This window comes from Mustela erminea, chromosome 1, assembly GCF_009829155.1.
Source record: "Mustela erminea isolate mMusErm1 chromosome 1, mMusErm1.Pri, whole genome shotgun sequence".
Classification (NCBI taxonomy): domain Eukaryota; kingdom Metazoa; phylum Chordata; class Mammalia; order Carnivora; family Mustelidae; genus Mustela; species Mustela erminea.
In genome coordinates this window covers 89,039,730-89,056,727 of record NC_045614.1, presented here as the reverse complement: position 1 = coordinate 89,056,727, position 16,998 = coordinate 89,039,730, and the positions used below count along the sequence as shown (strand labels likewise).

The window sequence follows — 16,998 nt, the reverse complement described above, 5'->3', positions numbered from 1 at the left end:
TTAGTGAGCCATATGGTCTGTTGCAACTACTCATTTCTGTTGTAGCATGAAGCAGTGAAAAATACTACATATATTAATGTACATAACTGTTTTCCAACATAACTTTAGTTACAAATCCAGCAGCAGACTGATTTAGTTTATCAACACCAAAACTAAATCAAAATCCCATGTGGGCGACTTAGGGAAGTATTAAAATAAACTGTTTCACTTATTTGCAACACATCTAGCTCATTCATGGGCCACTCAGACCTGCTCCATATATAGAGTCATAAATTCTAATGCAATCCTATTAGATAACCATATTCATGTGAGAATATGCTCACATATTCATGTGAGAAACATGAAAACATATTCGTTTGTAACTCCTTAAAATTGATTTATTAATGCTTATATGTAAAAGTTTGTCATGTCTCTCCTATCGAGCGAACATTTTTTACAATCATCTATTTGGTTGGGGCCTGCTATAAATGGCTCCAAAGATAATATTTTAGAAGACTCACATAAGTTGTTTCGTATTGTGCTTTTGCTGATGCAGATGTGATAAAAAGAGAGCACATGCTCAAGGTATTTCAGGATTTTCTTTATGACCATAAGATGGCACCAAACTCTTACTCCTCAACTAACAGGAACTTTAGCATACTTATCGTAAGAAAGGCCTTACTAGAAAAATTTTTAATATAGTTGAGTGGATTAGTATTTTAAAAAGAGAGAAAGAGGGGTGCCTGGGTGGCTCAGTCATTAAGCATCTGCCTTCGGCTCAGGTTATGATCCAGGGTCCTGGGATCGAGCCCTGCATCAGGCTTCCTGCTCCCCGGGAAGCCTGCTTCTCCCTCTCCACTCCCCACTCCCCCTGCTTGTGTTCCCTCTTTCACTGTGTCTCTGCCATGTAACAAAATCTTTAAAAAAGAGAGAGAGAGCTGTATTAAGAAACACATTTTGTTTAGAGTTCAAAAGCTGGAAATACTCTGAAACCAAAATGGACCTCTAAGTTCATGCAGAACCATTTACCCAATGTGCTTTGTGAAGACTGTGAGATGTGAATTCTACTCAGAGGGTTACTAAGTAGAACAATGCAATTATTGCTGAAGAAATAATGGTGACGGGCAACCTTGATTTAGATATGAAAGCAGTTCTGCCAGGACTAACAGCCATGGGACGGTCATAGCAATGTGGGCCTTTGTCCAAAATATTTGTCAGTTTGTTTACATGTCAACAAAAAGGGAAAGGAATGGCAAAGTCAGGTGTGTACAGTGATCCGCCCGTACATGAAACACAGTCTACCCAGGGCAGCTGGACAAATGGAGGCAGTTACCATACTCATGAGGACATAGGAACAACAGCAGATTTAGATTAGAAAAGAATTTATAAAGATCAAAACTAATGGCTCAAAGATTTTTCACTTTCATCTCCAAATTTCACCACTTAAACTTATTTTGAATAAAAGGAAAAGATTATACCAAATTTCTGTCTAGATTGATTAAGGTAGTAGCTTGGACTTAAGTTTCTGTTTTCTTTAAAAAAAAAAAAAAAATCCCACAACTTTATGCCCAAACTTACAGATGGATTTATTCTGAAGAGTATGTATAAGAAACTGTCACACACACACACACACACACACACACACACACACACACACACACACACACACATCGTTATAGTAAAGGCCATGCTGGTTGGCTCTTCAGCTGGGTTTTGAAGAACAGGTAAAAATTGCAATTCTTAAAATTGAGGCAGAGGAAAAAGGTTTTCAAGATGAAGGAATACCATCCAAAAAGACTGATAAGTGGACTGTGTTAGAACACTGTGTGGGATACAAGGCTGGAAAGATACAAGAAAGAATTACAACTAAAATGGAAAAGAAAAACAAAACAAAACATTGTTTTCAATTCTCTTGCCATAAATTTCTCGGAGCAAGCATCTACTTTCCAGCCTTAATGCCATTCACTGAGTATGTTTTCATACACAGCAAAACTTCAATCTAAGCGATGCATTTCTTTGCTTATATTCTCTCACCCCTTAAGAGTATCTTACTGCAAACATCAAAAAGATGCATTCCCAATAATTCAGATCAGGGTCTTCCCACCAGTAATCTTAATAACAGGTTCATTCTGAAAGCTCTACAACAGAGGAAGCTGAAATATTCCTATCTTTTCCCCTTGCATTTTGAATTTGTTTACTGAATCTTACATTACTTTACTAAAAAAAAAACTACTTTCAAAAAAATTTTATTCTGTCAAAGCCAAGTTTACATTCATTTATTGCTTTATTTTTAGCAAAAGAATATAGGTAATGCCTGTAATAAGAAATTATTTTCCTACATTATTCTTTGTCAGCCATGACTTTAAATCATATTGAGCTAAAACCTCTTCTAACATGTCCACTGGGAAATCTCAAGGATACCACAAACTTCCAGTCAAACTGACTTGTGTCCCATTAAAGGCTGCTCAGCTTCGGTAATTCTCCCAACAGCTCTACTATCCAAGCCAGAAAGTCCAAAGAGCCAGGGAATTTCCACATGTTTCTTTCCCCCCATCTGGTCATGTCAATACCATCTCTTAGAAGACAGATAATGATATACCTTTATTCCCATACTGACTGCTACAACTCAGTTTGTCCCTCTACCACTTAATCTTTTACAATTCTCTTCATCAGTCTCCCTGTTTTAGCCTTACAATCCACCCTCCATGCTTCCATTAGTGTTATTTTAAGACAAAAATCCAAACTCATATCCCACTCCTGAAATCTTCCAGTATGCCACCACTCAAATGTTTTTACCTTCACCACTAGGCTCCTATCTATCCAACCCCTAACATTATATACCTCTTGTCTTAACTGCCCCCAAACACCTTGTGGTTTCACCTGTTCCTTTGAGCCCTCCATCAATACCTCTGTAGAAGTTATTCTGCTCCTTCTAGGCTGGAGAGTCCTAATTTAAGGTTTGATTCAGATACTACTAGTTCTAGGAAATTTCTTTGACAACCTCCTCCTATGAAGTTGTTTCTCTCCGTTAGCTGTGATAATATCTGGGGCAGCATTTTCCACTGTGCCAAATATATCTCATACTGGTCTCCAGGGTTAAGACGGAGAACTCCCCACAAAGGCAAGATACTATCTCTTAATTCTTTAGACAACTAAATCTAAACAATATATATAGTCTATTATATCTACATTAATATCAAGGACTGGTATAGCCATTCTCCATTATCAACAACAACCAACTCTGAAAACCAAAACTGAAAATAAGGTTGTCTAACAAGAGTTAATGGTCAGGGTGCCTGGGTGGCTCAGGGGATTAAAGCCTCTGCCTTCAGCTCAGGTCATGATCCCAGGGTCCTGGAATCGAGCCCCACATTGGACTCTATCCTCAGCAAGGAGCCTGCTTTCTTCCCCCCCTCTCTCTGCCTACTTGTAATCTCTGTCAAATAAATAAATAAAATCTTTTTTAAAAAAAACTATAAAAAAGAGTTAATAGTCATACTAAATTCTGAGCTCAAGGAAGCTAATTATGGGGATAATCAGCTTATCCAGTGACATACCAGTTAGAATATTTACCCACACCACATTTCCGTATGCAAATCAGCTGTTTGGACTGTAACTTAGTCTAACAAGGCATTTCAAAGATTTCCAAATGCCAATGTAAAGGGAAACGTCAGTAAAATGTGTGCTGAATTCATCTTAATGTATGTGTATTTTTAAAATAAATGTGCAAGACCACTACTAACTTTCATGAAATAGCTTGTTAACATGTTGTTGCATGCCCTGCCAACCCTGTCCATGAGATCTTGAAGGACTAGGATCCTATCACATTTTTATTCTTAGCAAACTCTAGGCACTAAGTAAAAGTTTACTGAAATGATAATTCATCCATCTAAGTTTTTGCTTGAGTCACACACAATGCACATGAACTGCCAAAGTTAATTAAGGTTCTTGAATATGATATTGTTTGACACTAATTCTTTTCACTGAGAAACTATTTTGAGTATGGCCAATACTCATGCATGTCCTATATAAAAGAGATTAAAACTTAATGATTTCAAAAAGACTACCAATATGAAATATGTACCTTGCATGGGTATAAAATATAAAAAATGTGTTTTAACGTTCTGAGTGTGGTTAGTGCTATTAAATAAAGCCTGTATCCTGAATGGGGAGGTTTTTAGGTTAACTGGTTTCACTTTGTTTCATGTCTAGGTCATGCTATGCTCAGTACAAATGTGAGAAAACATGTTAAGCCCTGTTTCTCTGCAGCTGGGAATTATCCACCTATGTGAATTATTTCAAGTTCCTTTCTTTTCTTCCCAGATATTTAATCACTTTGGGAACAAATAACTACAGGAGGTAGTCTAACAGGGAAAAATCAAGTAAGTTAGTATTATTAAGGACTCTGCAAGTCCTAGGGCTAGGAAATGGGGCAAAAATTTTAAATTTAGATACAAGCACATTTAAATTATTTATACTATACTAATTTGGGTGAGATATACTATGGAAGATATATATACAAATATATTCTAATTTGTTGTTACACTACAGAAAATTGAAACCTGGATATAGTACATTTGTACTGTACATTTCACTTCTTTTTAAATCACAGATTCTATGCACTATGAGTACTGCCTAATTTTGGTTATCTTCTACATCCATAAGATTTTAATGTTAACAGTTCCGACTGGAAAGTCATTAACTTATGAAAAGAAATCATTTTTTTTCTTTTGGTTCAAAAACCGAATGAAAGGATAGGCACATTTATTTCATATAAGTCATAGTCTGAACCTAAAATGGAAAGCAAAAGATTGATATGCATAATAACATATTTCAAATCTTTGTAACAGAGAAAAAAAAATCATACAAAATTTAGGTATGAGACATCATGTCATTAAAGATGAAGTGACTAGACAATGGTTTCTATGTTCTATCTAATGAGAAAAATGTACATGTGACTATTGAGCCTTAAAGGGTAAAGGAGAATAAATTTCAGACATCTTGGCTCCTAATACTTAACTGTTTCAATCACAAGGACTCAAAGAATAGATATTTTTCCTATCATTAATAACAGTATTTCAGTGCTAACACTGGCAGGTTAATATTGATAAAAACTAGCGAGTGGTTTACGCTGACAGTTTAAAAAACGAAGAATAATTACAAAATACAAAACTAATGAATTTCAAAAAGAATTAAACATGTAAGAATTTAAAACCCATTTCTGTGTCAGAGAGAAATGTTCAATAGGAAAATGGATTTCTAATTTTGAATTTCTGGCCCAAATTTGCCACCACGGAAAAAAAGAAAAAAATTACCTACACCTCACCAAGCTATTATAAAAACAGATGGCACTATAAGAGTAAATCCAGCTTTTTCTCTAGTGATGCCCAATGCAACCGAAGGAAGGCAGAGAACAAATGGTGCAAGTCTGAAGGAACAGGCTCAGGGTAGTGCTGCAATCTAAGCCAGAAAAGATGCAGATACTCAAAGAGCAAGGCCAGCACCAAGTCTTCCCGTATACCCTGGTTCATAAACCATCTCTCTGAATTTGGGGCTTTTAAAATTAAGTATAGCATTCTATACTTCCTAAGAAAGATGCTTAAAAATATACATAGAAAGACATTAAGAAAAATAAAATCCAATTGTTCAGGTGAGTTACTTGGAATTATATTTAGGGGATGACAAAATGATACTTGACAAAGTAAATATTTATATTTAACTCAAAAAAAGAAGCATTAACATATTCATATAATCTATCATAAATTTCAGCCCAATCACCCTTAAATGCTTTTGATTCTATAACTAACTGTTAATTACAGACAAAGCTACTCTACCTAGAATGCCACTTGATGACCCTGTATTAATATTGCTAGACCACACTCATAACTTAAAAAAAAAAAAGCAACCATTTACACTTACTAAGAAAAGCAAACATTTACTTCAAATTGCAGTATAGGCTTTTCAATCACAAAAAGAAAGAAAAGAACAGTGATCTGACAGTGGTCACATCCTGTGCAAAAAACTTGATACAAAAACAGTAACACAAGGTGTCTGAGCTGCTTACATTGCAGGAAAAAGGAAATACAGTAGCTGAAATACGGCATTCCTGGGAATCAACTTCTAAACCAATAGAATGCCTTTGAAATAATTTCATTTATCTGTATATTAGTAAGAAAGCCCCACCACCATAAATAGTACAATATTTAAAAATTAAAAAAAAATTTATATCTATCTAAGATAGATAGTGTATTTGTACTGTTAGACCTCTTTAAGTGCAGAAGGTGGTTCAGGTTTTGCCTTTTTTTTTTTTTTTTTTAATTAAATAACTGCCCATATGCTTTATAAAGTTCCACTCAATTGCAAAAGCCAATTTAAATCAAGAAATATGTTATCAAAGTTGCATAATTTCATTTGGGACTGCCAGCAGGTTAAAGTCTCAAATCAAGTCTTTAACATAACACTCATTTTTAGTCAATGAAAAGTTAAAAAGTTCTCAAATCTTCATTATCCTCTTGAACTTGCCCTTCTAAATGATCCTCAGACTGCAATTCCTAGTTTGCAAATAAAAGAATGCAATATGCATCATACTTCAAGAAAAGACGACGATGTCGAACTAACATGCTTCTGGATCTTTTCCCTGCTCCTCTCAACCTTCTTTATAATTTCCGCTACTATGCACACTGAGGAGGTGAGACCCACAAGAAACAGCAGATCTGCAAGAGAAAATAAGTTGCATTTTACAATTCTTTGAAACAGCTGCAAAGCTTAATAGCTTTTCTAGCATTGTAACAGAGCTTTTAAAATACTCTGCTTTACAACCACTCTAGGAGGTACATACAATCAGCCTCAGTTTAAAAACAGGAAAATCAGGGGCAACCCTCTCAGGTCCCCTCCCTCTTCAGGAGCTTTATACTATGGCTCAATAAACTTTGCTTTGCTACCCACCAAAAAAAAAAAGGAAGAAGAAGAAGAAGAGGAAAGTAAGGCTCAAAAATGACTTATCTGAAGCCATATAGCTAGGAAAGGCAGCAGCCAGAGAACTAGAACATAACCTTGTAATCATAGCCTTGTAACCATAATCATTAATGGCAACACAAGCAAGTGGAGTTCTCTATTTAATAGATCACACAGCCTTTTCAATTTTAATTTGATTGAAAACTGCCTATCTAAAGATTATTTAGGAACTTCTATCCATTCCATTCAAGAGCCTAGAAGAACTTACCATTCAAAGACCATGTCTTTAGGGCACCTGGGTGGGCTCAGTCAGTTAAGCATTCAATTCTTGGTTTCAGCTCGGGTCCTGATCTCATGGGTCATGAAATTGAGCCCCATATTGGGCTCCACACTCAGGTGGAGTCAGCTTGGATATTCTCTCCCTTTGCCCCTTCATTCACTTGTGTACATGTTCTCTCTCTCTCAAATAAATAAATAAAATCTTTTTTAAAGATTTAAAAATAAGGAAAAGTGAATTGGGGGAAATCGGACAGGGAGACAAACCGTGAGAGACTCTCGAATCTATGAAACAAACTGAGGGTTTTGTGGGGGGAGGTTAGGTGAGCCTGGTGGTGGGTATTAAGGAGGGCACATATTGCATGGAGCACTGGCTGTAAAACATAAACAATGACTCTTGGAACACTGAAAAAATAAAATTAAAAAAAAATTTTTTTTAAAGAAATAAATTAAGACCATGTCTTACAATAGTATCCAAACTATTCCATTCTTACTCATTGCTTGAAAAACTGAAGCTGTTTCCTTAAGACCCCACTTTTTAATATGAGGAACAAGTGTAAATATGAAATTAAAAAATTGAAATTAAACTATTTCAACCTTAAGGTAAATTGTAACTTATAGCATAAAATACAGTGAGGCTGCATACCTTATTTTCATAAATACCCCCAATTAACTTAAAAACACAAGAATTAAAAGTAGCATTACCACAAAACACAAGAATCCTCACCCTTACACAGGAAAATTATTTTTAAACGTACTATATCATAATACATTTAATATATAGTATGTGAAAGAATAATGTCTACCTTCCATATAATCTTAATAAAATTTTCTGCTTTTAGGGTCAGGCTGTTATTTTGTAAAACAAGAATGCACAAATTAGCAAGTAAGAATAGTGAAATATTCGTTTACTGAAATTGTTAACTTTTAAGAAGAGCAACCTGGTTTTCAGTAAGCCCAAATCTAGTTTTTTCTTCATGTAAGATTAAAAAGTTATAAACTACAATTGCTCTAAAACAAGTTTTCATTTGCTGTAGTTCAGATTCAGCAACTACAATTTGACAACTGATAAGCAAGAAAAAAAAAAAATCACAAAAAATTTTAAAGCCTAGAGTTAGGCAAGTGCCCTCCCCACAAACTTCTCCAAATGAAAAAACTGAACACAGTCCTGTTTGTTTTTTTTTAAAGATTTTGTTTATTTGACAGAGAGAGACATAAAGAGAGAGGAAACACAAGCAGGGGGAGTGGGAGAGGGAGAAGCAGGCTTCCGGCCAAGCAGGAAACCTAATGCGGGGCTCGATCCCATGACCCTGGGATCATGACCTGAGCTGAATTGAAGGCAGATGCTTAATGACTGAGCTACCCAGGAGCCCAGAACACATTCCTTTTTCAAATCAATTCACTTTTTTATCTCACTTTTAAAAAAGTTTTTGAACAATAGTTTTTGCATTAGATAGTTTTTACATTAGAAAATACAATAGTTCATATAAAAAATATAAATTATAGTAAGATAACATTTCTTTACCCAGTATACTTAGGCTCTCGGTCTGAAAAACTTTCTGAAGTGGAGGAAAATAAATAACTAATAATTGTCCCATGATGGATCCAAGAACTGCGTAGCAAAACATTTTATTACTGCAGAGTCCAATCTCAAATACAGACTTGGTCTGTTGACAGAGCAAAGAGTTCAATTATTATTCCTTGGTCATTGAAACAGCTTCTTTATTATCACAGTCATCTCTAATTTTTAATAAACTGGACTGAACTAGGCGATGCCCTACAATCTCTTAATGGTTTGACTACTATTTTGGAATAATTCAGATAGCATAAAGGTACAATTTAAAGTACCCTCCCTATCAAGAAAGTTTTCTCTGCAAGAGGATGCTACAATAACATCAACAAGAGACCACAGAAAGAAAAGAAACTTACTAGCATTTCAAAACATTGGAAACTTCATTTGTATGATTATTTTGCTAAATCATTTCTATCCACTAAAGTACATAATCTAAAAGCCTTTCTTAATGAATAGATCTAGTTATGTGTGTAAATATTGTAGCTTCTTCAAAACTTAGTCTAAATTAATGACAATTCATTGTACTTGGAAAGTTCCAGCATGCCAAATGGTAACAGATACAACTGAGGATTTATAAGGAGCTCTAGAATTGAAATGAAGAGTCAGGCCTCAAAATAGAACTAGTTTTCAAGAACAATTATTCTCTGAAAAAGTACTACTAGGTTCTAGCCCACAGCCCATTGATTTTCTATCAAAACACTCCAATCAAGAAAAGGCGATCATACCTTAAGATACAACATGGGAAGAAAAGCAAATTTAAAATGTCCTAAGCTCTGACACACTGACAAATAATCAGAAAACATTAATATGCACAAAATTTTTCTTGTACTTCTAACAATACTTCCTCCTAAAATGAGACTAATACCATCTTAACAGAAGCCATGAGGTCTGTCCAATACTCTCAGATAATATTAACTTGAACCTATCTTAAAGCTACAGATAATAAGAAAATGGAAAGAAGAAAGACCAGGCGATTAAACTTGTGATTAACTTGGATTTTTCTGGTCATGGGTAAGGCTATCTGCCCAAATGCCCTATCTCCATTATGACACATTTGTAGGTACATGTTTATAGGGAAGACTGTATCTGGGGCTATAATCTGTGAAGACAAAATCAAGCAAAGCTAAAACCCCATAATCCTTGCCTACTTATAATCAGAGAGATTGTATTAATTGAATCAGTCAGCTAAGATCACCTAAGCATACCTGGGATCTAGAACTTAGTGCATTGAACATATCGAAAAACACAAAGCATGTGAAGGTCATTGTCGTGTCTCGAGGGGTTATCACATTGTCTCGTAGCTGTCAAGAGATTTTGATAAATGATTATCAGTAGATGAACTTAATGAACAAATACTGCAAGCTTATAAAAGGTTAATATTTTCATTGCTTCAGAATAAAACAGCTTTAGTCTAAGACATAACAAATATAAGCGACCTAAATTTCCTATATGCCATTTAAATAAATCACTAATGAATAGCTGTAATCTAAATAAACAATCTTCGGGACGCCTGGGTGGCTCAGTTGGTTAAGCAGCTGCCTTCAGCTCAGGTCATGATCCCAGCGTCCTGGGATCGAGTCCCACATCGGACTCTGCTTGGCGGGGAGCCTGCTTCTCCCTCTGCCTCTGCCTGCCACTCTGTCTGCTTGTGCTCGCTCTCGCTCCTCTCTCTCTCTGACAAATAAATAAATAAAATCTTAAAAAATATATATATATTTTTAAAAAATAAATAATCTTCTCACACACCATATATTGAATATTAAAACAACTCCTTTTCTGATGAAATAAAGTAGCAACAGACTCAGATTTTCTAATTTCTCCCCAAATATTATTTTTATTGCTCTGATACCTTTGCAGATTTAAACTATTCTAATAAATGAATCAGCAAATCTTTTACCCATAAAAACTGAAATTAAACTATTTTAAAATATTATTATTGTATTTTCCAAAGAGCTCTCCTAATTTTCTAAGCTTCTGTGTAACACACCAAAATAACTAAGTCATACAGAATGCATGCTATTAAAGCAGCTTATCCAGTGACTATACCTCCCGCCAGAAGACAAACAAAGTCCCACAAACAATGATTATTGATGAAACAAGTATTTTAAGTATCAGGTTTTTGGTCAAAATGCTGTCCTTCCAGTTGCGTGGCGGCTTACGAATGACATCTTTATCCACCGGCTCTACTCCAAGGCTTCAAAACAAATAGAAAAGTATATTACTTTAAAGTTTTAAGGTTTGGATTTGTTACTTTTACACTCTCATTAACCACAATTATCCAAGAAATTAAATGCTTTTTTATGGAAACAAAATGCTGAATCCTAAAGAAAAGGTTGGCTATAACTACTCAGGTTTATTAAAAAATAACCATGGATTTTATCACTCTTCCCTCTTTTACTCCTGTTTATTTGGCATAGTTTGATGGGAGACTCATGGTCAATTTTCAAAAAATTGTCCAATTTCATTTACACACAAGTTTACTTATTTCAAATATGGCCTGAAATACTAAGCTACTGAGTAAACTCTGAAATACCTTTCATGCAAGGAAGTTTTGACTAGGATGATTTGTTATAACGGCCACTGAGATGTATCACTCAATTACTTTTTCTGCTGGAAAGCAGAATCTATGGCCCATTACCGAAGAAAATACTTAGATCCTTCAACACTTTCCCAAAGTCTCTAAAATTGACAATAGAACCCAGGTAATAAAACTAAACGCAGGATTTCTCCATCACATCTCATTCTTAGAAACAAAAACTTATTTCCTGAGAACAAAGACTATTCTCAACTTAAGAATGGGCATCTAAACATCTATTCTATTCTCAACTTAAGAATGGGCATCTAATAAAAAAGCTCAGATCCGTGACACATGAACAAACACCCAAAGAGCATAAATGATATATGCACAAATCACACAATTTATAACAAACATGTTGCTACATGAATGGATTTCCAGTTCCTATCCATGAATGAAATCTTAAAACTTAATCATCAAGATATCACACCTTCTTTGTCTTTCTACTAGTTCATGCATAAAATACCTCTTACCTCTGAGCTGGAGGTCCATCCATAATTATATTGATCCATAAAATCTGCATGGCATTGAGAGGATTAGGAAAGTTCATTAATGTAGCCAATGAGATTAAAGTTAATGCTGCTATACTCCTGTCAGGAAAAAAAAAGTCATTCAAAAAATCTGTCAGCATAGTATAATTCTTACTACTTTTACAATATCACTTCTTCAGCATTTGAAAATATCATTTTACTACTGTGCTTTTAAAAAAAGTCTGTATTTCTGAGTATCCTATGCTTCATTTGTGTGCACATTTTGAAGCTAAGAGTTAAATTTTATAAATCCACAGCATTTAAATAAAAGATTCCAAGATGTTTGGATAACAACAAACAGAAGACGATTTTAAAAACTGAGTTCAGTATAGCTGTTACTCCATAACTGTTAACAGTTTCCACAATATTTTGGAAAATGTTTTCTGCTACAGAAAAGCCCTTCTACTTTTGAAAAAGACACCAAAGAAACACACTAATATCTGACACTCCTTCATTAGTTATTTCTGAAGCTAGTAAATAATCCACAAACATTTTTATATTTTGATAATGATATAGACATCATCTCTCTATCATGCCATTTTAAATTTTAGGATAGAATTCATTTTCATTTGGAAAACTTACATATGAACAATGCTCAGAACCAGAGCCCAGAAGCTTTTAAGCATTCCGCTTGAATTCTATTTCTCATATTATTTACCTAAAAGACCTATGGTGACAAACTTCTTACAAACTTACGTGCTCAGTTGGAATCTAACAAAATTTTTAATGTTATTATAAATCCCTTTACCCTCTTCAATTGCAGACCTGAAATTTAAAAAGAAATTAAGTAAGAAATACTATCACACAAAAACAAAGATCTACCTATAACACTGTAGAGCTAATGCTGAAAACAAATTTCCAACTGACATAACACATACATCACTAAAAGAATCTATTATTTTCTTCATATAATTAAGATTAGAAAAAAAAATACAGAAACATTAGTCTGGTATGGAATGAAAGTCAAGCCTGTGAAGCTCTATCTGAACTAATTTCATTACACTATATTAAAATTCTTATTCTTGAAGATATTTCAACATTAAAATCTTCCATTGTCTTTTTACATAAGAGATAATACTACACATTTATAATACTAAAATAATGATCTTATTTACCCCTCCAATTTTCTTTTTCTTAAAGGTACAAGATGCATGCATGTTTAGTGTTAAATTAACATATGTCAGGAATTAAATGGTAATAAGATACTTAAGAATCTAGAATTTAAGCTATTGCTCCCACACATAACCAGATATGTGCTGTAACAGAATTATATAGAGAATATGGTTTACAAAAATTCATTTAAATTCTCATCTGAGAAACGTCCGGGTGGTTCAGTAGGTAAAATGTCTGCCTTCAGCTCAGGTCAAGATCCCAGGGTCCTGGGATCAAGTTCTGGTGCAGGCTCTTTACTCGGCAAGGAGTCTGCTTCTCCCTCTGCCTCTGCCCCTCCCTGCTGCTCATGCTCTCTCTCCTTCTCTCAAATAAATAAATAAAATCTTTTAAAAAATTAAAAATATAAATAAATTCTTACTTGGTTGAATCTAGGAAAATATGTGTTTTTTAAACAACTTTCCCTTCCTTTTAAGATTTCTATACAATTCTAAGAATGGAAAGAAAAAAACTTATATGCCTACAAGACCAAGGCAGTTCTGAGTCCTGAGATCCCACATATTCCACTTTACGCCACCATGGGTTAATGAAGCATGCCAGGCATGTAATGAGCATGAGTCACTGAACTAAGGAAGATTCAGGTTATCTCTAATAACAGGATTCAAGTGACCCCTGCCCCACCAGAACATTGTACAACTGACATGACGAGGTATCAGAGAAGAATCTTAAATCAATTAGAAACAGTGGCTGAAGGAGACAAAGCTATTTAAATTTGTAGCTTACATCACTGACAGCATGGACAATTACAGATATAAGGAAATATGTATGGATGGAAACTTGGTTATTTTTACACTGACTCTAAGGCTATAGACATGCATATTTCTGATAGCCTGAATTTAACTAGATAAAGGCACCATGAGGGTTTACTGCTGTAAGACTCCTGTGGTGGTCCAAAAAAATGTGACATCTGGCTACACTCAGTAAATATTTCTTAAATGAATGACTCAGCCATTTATTATGTCTTTTCCATCCCATACAAATAATATTGTCCAAAACCACACAAAAGACCATAAATGAGATTATTTAATTCTAGTACAACAGTTTAGTTCATCCACTTCTGAATACCGTAATACACTGACTATCCCAATTCTTTTCCAGTTGAACTGTCTGGAGATGGGGTACAGAAAAAGATGGGAAAAAATTCTGTGATATGCATTCACTGAACAAAACTTACATTATGGTTTGGAAATCATCATCCACAAGGATCATGTCTGCTGCCTCTTTGCAAACATCTGTGCCAGTCTGACCCATTGCAACTCCAATGTCTGCAGCCTTCAGAGCAACTGCATCATTGACTCCATCTCCCGTCATGGCTACAACCGACCCATTCTTTTGTAGAGACTGGAATGGGGAGAAAGGAGATTCTGATAAGAATGTTACTTCCACAAAGATAAAAGGATAAGCAACTCCTATTTTTTTTTTTCACATCATAAAGGAAAGAATATGGACCACTGAGTTTTCAACAAACTTCAACATATGGAGGTCTTAAGATAAAGCTTAGAAAAAGTTCCTATTAATATAGACTATTATGTGTGAGAGCTATGTCTAAAGTCTGATCTAGAGTCAATTAAACCATGGCTCTCAGGGGCAATTTTGCTTTGTAGGGGACACATTAGGCAATGTCTGGAGATATTCTTTATTATGACTTTGGGAATGCCACCGGCATATAGAGGGTAGGAGTCAGGGATGCTGCTAAACATTCTACAACGCACAGGACAGCCCCTCAAAACAAAGAATCCAGTCCAAAATGTCAATAGTTGTGAAGGTGGAGAAACTCTGAACTAATACAATGGAGGGCTATTCTGATTAAGAACTTATGCCCTTTAACTAATGGATACTACGTCAGTTGCTTTGTATATATTTAGCTGATTAATATAAATAACCATAACCTTTGAAATACTGTTCCCACTCATAACATTTCCTTTTCTTGCTGTATTTACTCAGTTTCTAGGCAATTACTGCTATTTACACTGGGATGATTTGGCTATGAACTCCTGTCAGAACATACATCTACACTGTTCAATTGTTTAAAGCTTGTTGCAGATATTTCATTAACGTTTTCTTCTACATCTTCCTTTATTAACTAAAGTATTAATGCTTCCATTTAAAGTTCTTAAAAAAATCTCTTTTGCTTCACAATACTTCTGACTGTAATGTTACATCAATATTCCTAGTAATGGAAGCATAACAAAAGACAAGAAGCATTCTGGAGATAGAGATAAAACAATGTGAATCTTAAAGACCCACCTTAATAATTTTCATCTTGTGCCTTGGACTAGCTCTGTAAAATACCGCAACCTGTTAAAATACAGGAGACACTAAAAATCTTCAACAATAAGAAATATCAGAATAACCCATGTACTTGTAACAATGATTTTTTTAAATTATCAATTTAAACTGTATTTACTTTGTAGAGATCAAGCTTAAGCAATATACCATGTCTGTTAAAATACTCATTTGACATGGTCATTTCAAACTTTACCAAAGGTACCACAGGAAATAGACAACCTAAACAAGTTACCCACTTTATGCCATAATGTTTAAGCTATGAAGAGAAAACAGGCTCATTCTTAAAATGTTTCAGAGACAGAGAAAGGAAAAACTCTTGCATCTATTTCTTCATTACCCTGGCAAACAACAAAAATGGACTTTTCCCTTTGTTCTGTCTTCAGAAAAGATATAAATCAGCTGCTTCTCAAAGTCTGTAGAACCTTTTTATTGTTACTGTTTTTAAAGAGCGTTAAGTGTTGCTCCTTTTCTTGTATTCATGCTAATTCTTTAGATTCCCTTCCACTGTATCTTCAACAGTTTATATGATCTTATCTCTCCAAAACATGCATTTAATCCCTTTTTCTGATCTCATCGCCTACCTCCTAATACCCCTTCATTGTGCCCCAAAGGAAGGCATCAACAATATCCCACGTTCTCTACTTTTCCACACTGCTCTAACCTCATTTTTCATAAACCAAGGCCATCCCGACAGTCCTCTCACAGTACCATCAGGAGACACTAGACAGGGGTAGGTGTCTTTCATTCTCCTTTCTTTATTCACAAAAACCCTAGTTTTGAATGTCATGTAAGACTAGACTTCCCACTAAATGGGCATTCATTCACTGCTACAGGTCACTCCCCCACATTTCACAAAATTTTTTTCAGTTTTTTTTTAAACAAATGCAACATTGTATTAGTTTCATGGGTACAAAAGAGTGACTCAACAATTCTATACATTATGCAATGTTCACCATATGTGTAGTTACCGTCTGTCACCAGACATTATATTAGTAACTATTTTCTTTATGCTGGACTTTTCATCCCTGTGACTTATTTAATTTCCTCCTCACTGTCACTCTTTCCAACAACACTTCCAACTCCTAGTGATTTTTAACATCTACATAATGTGTCATTCTCTTCCCTACTGTCCTAGAAAATTAGTTCATACTAAGTTTTCTCTACTCATACTTTCAATTTATCCCCATTTCCAACCTCACTCTCAGCTGACCATCTTGCTTCCCACTTCAAAGAAAACAGAAGCAGAAGAGAACTTTCGTAATTCCCACTATCCAAAACCTGTATCCAGACACAATCCTTGCCTTCTCTCCTTTTACAACGGATGAGCTGAATATGCTCCTAGTGCAGGTCAAATATTCTACCTTCAGACCCATTTAAGATCATTGCTCCAGAAATTCTCCCGCCTCTTATATCAAAATCTTTTCCTCACCAATGCATCTTTACCATCAGTATATAACATGCCGTGATTTCTTCCATTTAAATAAAAACAAAACTAAAAACTTCCTTTCTCATTTCGGCTGCCAACCTATTTACCCCATTCTCTTTACAGCAAAACTCTGTACTTGCAGTCTCCCATCTCTCTTCTCATTCTTTCCCGAATCAATCCCAATCAGACCCTTGTCCCCACCACTGCCCTGAAACCCCTTTCAAGA

General features: G+C 35.0%; 1 protein-coding gene across 9 annotated transcripts in view; it reads right to left on the bottom strand.

Moving 5' to 3' along the window:
• Positions 1 to 16,998, bottom strand: part of ATP2C1 (ATPase secretory pathway Ca2+ transporting 1) — a 184,605-nt gene that overhangs the window by 20,994 nt on the left and 146,613 nt on the right. For 8 of the 9 annotated variants that reach the window (XM_032332924.1, XM_032332913.1, XM_032332904.1 and 5 more), the window contains 8 exons: positions 15,305 to 15,355; positions 14,232 to 14,398; positions 12,584 to 12,652; positions 11,831 to 11,947; positions 10,829 to 10,976; positions 9,988 to 10,083; positions 8,735 to 8,876; positions 6,568 to 6,692 (listed from right to left, as the gene is read on the bottom strand). In XM_032332924.1, coding sequence (XP_032188815.1) covers positions 6,568 to 6,692; positions 8,735 to 8,876; positions 9,988 to 10,083; positions 10,829 to 10,976; positions 11,831 to 11,947; positions 12,584 to 12,652; positions 14,232 to 14,398; positions 15,305 to 15,355 — 915 coding nt within the window. Of the gene's footprint in view, positions 1 to 1,646; positions 1,819 to 6,567; positions 6,693 to 8,734; positions 8,877 to 9,987; positions 10,084 to 10,828; positions 10,977 to 11,830; positions 11,948 to 12,583; positions 12,653 to 14,231; positions 14,399 to 15,304; positions 15,356 to 16,998 lie in introns of those variants that run through there. The other variant, XM_032332978.1, reaches the window with a different exon arrangement.